This window comes from Formica exsecta, unplaced genomic scaffold, assembly GCF_003651465.1.
Source record: "Formica exsecta isolate Colony F162 unplaced genomic scaffold, ASM365146v1 scaffold599, whole genome shotgun sequence".
NCBI lineage: Eukaryota > Metazoa > Arthropoda > Insecta > Hymenoptera > Formicidae > Formica > Formica exsecta.
In genome coordinates, this window is record NW_021853269.1 from 182,005 (window position 1) to 184,763 (window position 2,759).

Below are 2,759 nucleotides of genomic sequence, written 5' to 3' on the forward strand. Positions count from 1 at the left end.
TACAAACTGCACAACTTTTATATTAAGCAAATATTGTTACGACCTGACGCAAGAAGCCGATAAAAAATCTGTAACTTTTTAACTTTTCTTCGTTTTTAACATAAAGGCGCAAGGTTCCCACTTTGTTGATGTATATACTTTAATCGTGGAAAAGGATTTCTTATTTCATGTAACCAATAAAAAAATTTCGGTCTGCAAAGTAAATTATTATGGCCGGTAAAACAGGACGGTCCGGCATCACCTTAATGAACTTTCGATATGTTTTACGTTTTTTGATTTATAATTCTATTCTACAATATATAGCATTAGCCGAACTTACCCGAAAAGAACCAAAAAAGATCGCATTTTTGTATTTTGCTTTTATAATATTTAATATTTTAATAATTTTTAATATATTTTATATATGCTTATGATGTTGGGGTATTCTTTTGAATTTGAGAATATAAGAACGAGAAAATTAGGCTCCCGCATAATAAATAAATAACGAGTACAGCAAATATAGTGACGAGAAGAATAACGCGCTTTCTACAATGTTAAAAATTTGTGCTCTGAAAAAATATATCATATCTCACAATTGACATGACGAAAACTTTCCATAGAAGATTTTAGGGGGGAGGGGAATTTATATAAACTATATAATTTCGAAAATATGTATATTATGAAAAAATATACGGCAAAAATATATATGTATATATTTTTAACGCATCAAAATCTAAGCCCTTCGAGGAGAGTTTCATGTCGCTTTGAATTTTTTTTTTTTGTGATGAGGAGCCATCTGGCGCGCAGGAGCGAAAAGAAATTCGTCGCAAACGGCGTTGCGGCAACGGGAATGCGTCGAACTCGTGTTCGATCAATTCGGTAGCCTAACCTCACAACAGTGTGTGCAATGCTATTTCGTTTATCATCTCGCGAGACCAAGCCGATCGTCGCGTACGATCGTTTCCTTCGATCGGGATGCGAATCTCGCGTCCGTACCGCGGATGTACGTCCAAGAAAATACGAAAGAAGCGCGCTCCGTTAGTGTTTACATATCGACGAATTAACCTTATTATCGCGTTCACGCGCGTTATGACGTAGAGTGATTGCGGACGGCCGAGAGTCTAATATATCATGAGCAAGCTTAGATTAGGGTCAGATTATATCCCCTTGACCACGGAGGAGGATATGTCCAAGATCCGCGTCGTCGTACCGTTTTCCAAAGTGGCATGGCTTACCGTGTCACTGCCGTTCCTGGCGTTTGTCTTTTGCGTCGCCTGGTCGGTCCTATATAATTTCGAACATTCTACCTCCACTCATTGCCAGGTACGATTATTGCGCGAAACAGTAATGACTGTCTTTTTGTATAGTTCACGCACTCACCCACTCATACACACACAAGGCTGGAATCATCTTCCATGACTTTGCATAAATGATTATTTTTATGATAAATTTCTAGTATGAAGAATATCTTATTTCAACATATCTTGGGTGTTGAAAGAAACTTTATAGCGTTAATTAAGAGATTTAGCAGATATCTTGAAATAACAGTGTTTTTGACACATAAGGGGAAAGCTATATTCATGAAAAATAATTTTCTCTTCCCTGATGTGTAATTCTTATAGGTGTATAATTTTTTACCATCTGTCTCGGCGGCCATTGGTCATTACAGGCCTCAAAGAGACGTCTGGAAAACTGCCATAGCGCTGCAAGCAATAGTGAGAACTTTAGTATTTATGATGTACTATCGTTACTATAAAGAACATGTTTACATATGGGCGCGATATTTAAGCAATGTTGCGCTTGTTATGTATGCCATTGAAAATACATCTCTCGTGACACTGAGCTTTTGGACTTCCGATGAGAATTACAGTATGTAAGAGAGTGCATATAAAAATTTCCATCAATATGCATACAAGTATTTTACACGAGATATATGATGATTAATTTATATTATTTTTCTTACAGCATTTCATAAAATGTCTTTCGTAATGTTCTTGTTAACATCTTTTATACACATGTTCTTAGCGTATTATATTATGAGGAGTTGTCTGAATATTGCCAAAGACTTTCATGATACTTCTTTGAAATGGAAACGGAGATCAATGATGTTAAATGTATTTTCTATATCAATAGCATGTTACTTCTTTTATAGGCATAATAAATATTGTGAACCTTTAGGTAAGGCAACATTAATTGACATTATTATTATTGCAAAATAATGTTCTTATTATCTTATATAGAAAGTCACACTATATATAATTTCAGTATATTCTATGTTTGCTTTGAGTGAATATGGAGTTGTAATCTCAAATATGGGATATCATCTAACTGCAGCATTGGATTTTGCCACAACATGTGTTATGATATCAGGAAATAGACTCAGAATTATCTAAAATCTTTTGATTTGCAGTTTGAGATTATAGTATTACTATATATATATTTGATCTTTATTGTATATTACTGTACATATCGTTTCAATCTAAAGTCTTTATATTATTCTCAACTTCCATATTAGAAAATTATTTATTAGATAATTTACATCAAAGAGAATTTATATATTGACTGTAATTCTTCAAGCGAGCATGAATGTATTGCAAATATTAATATCAGAGGCATACATCAAAATTTGTATAGAAATAAATTTCTTATAATGCTTTAGATAATGCTAGAAATGATAAGTACAGAATCTTGTATATTTGCTCCTTTTTGCTATTATCTTTTATTACGACTATCATCCTTTATTATTTATCACAATGTATATAAAGAAATATATAAAAATA

General features: G+C 33.2%; 1 protein-coding gene across 1 annotated transcript; it reads left to right on the forward strand.

The window, feature by feature from the left end:
• The first annotated feature begins 803 nt into the window (after positions 1-803).
• LOC115242425 (post-GPI attachment to proteins factor 2-like) lies at positions 804-2,759 on the forward strand. Its single transcript, XM_029818693.1, has 4 exons — positions 804-1,302; positions 1,602-1,848; positions 1,945-2,157; positions 2,245-2,759. Exons 1-4 carry the CDS (start codon positions 1,111-1,113, stop codon positions 2,370-2,372), a joined length of 780 nt encoding a protein of 259 aa, XP_029674553.1. The 5' UTR covers positions 804-1,110; the 3' UTR covers positions 2,373-2,759.

What these genes read in the sequence shown, in the direction of transcription:
- LOC115242425 (XM_029818693.1), top strand. Translation starts at nt 1,111, where the DNA reads ATGAGCAAGCTTAGATTAGGGTCAGATTATATCCCCTTGACCACGGAG. An exon ending in CTACCTCCACTCATTGCCAG is followed by an intron (nt 1,303 to 1,601) that starts GTACGATTATTG and finishes TAATTCTTATAG; the next exon opens with GTGTATAATTTTTTACCATC. An exon ending in TAAATATTGTGAACCTTTAG is followed by an intron (nt 2,158 to 2,244) that starts GTAAGGCAACAT and finishes ATATAATTTCAG; the next exon opens with TATATTCTATGTTTGCTTTG.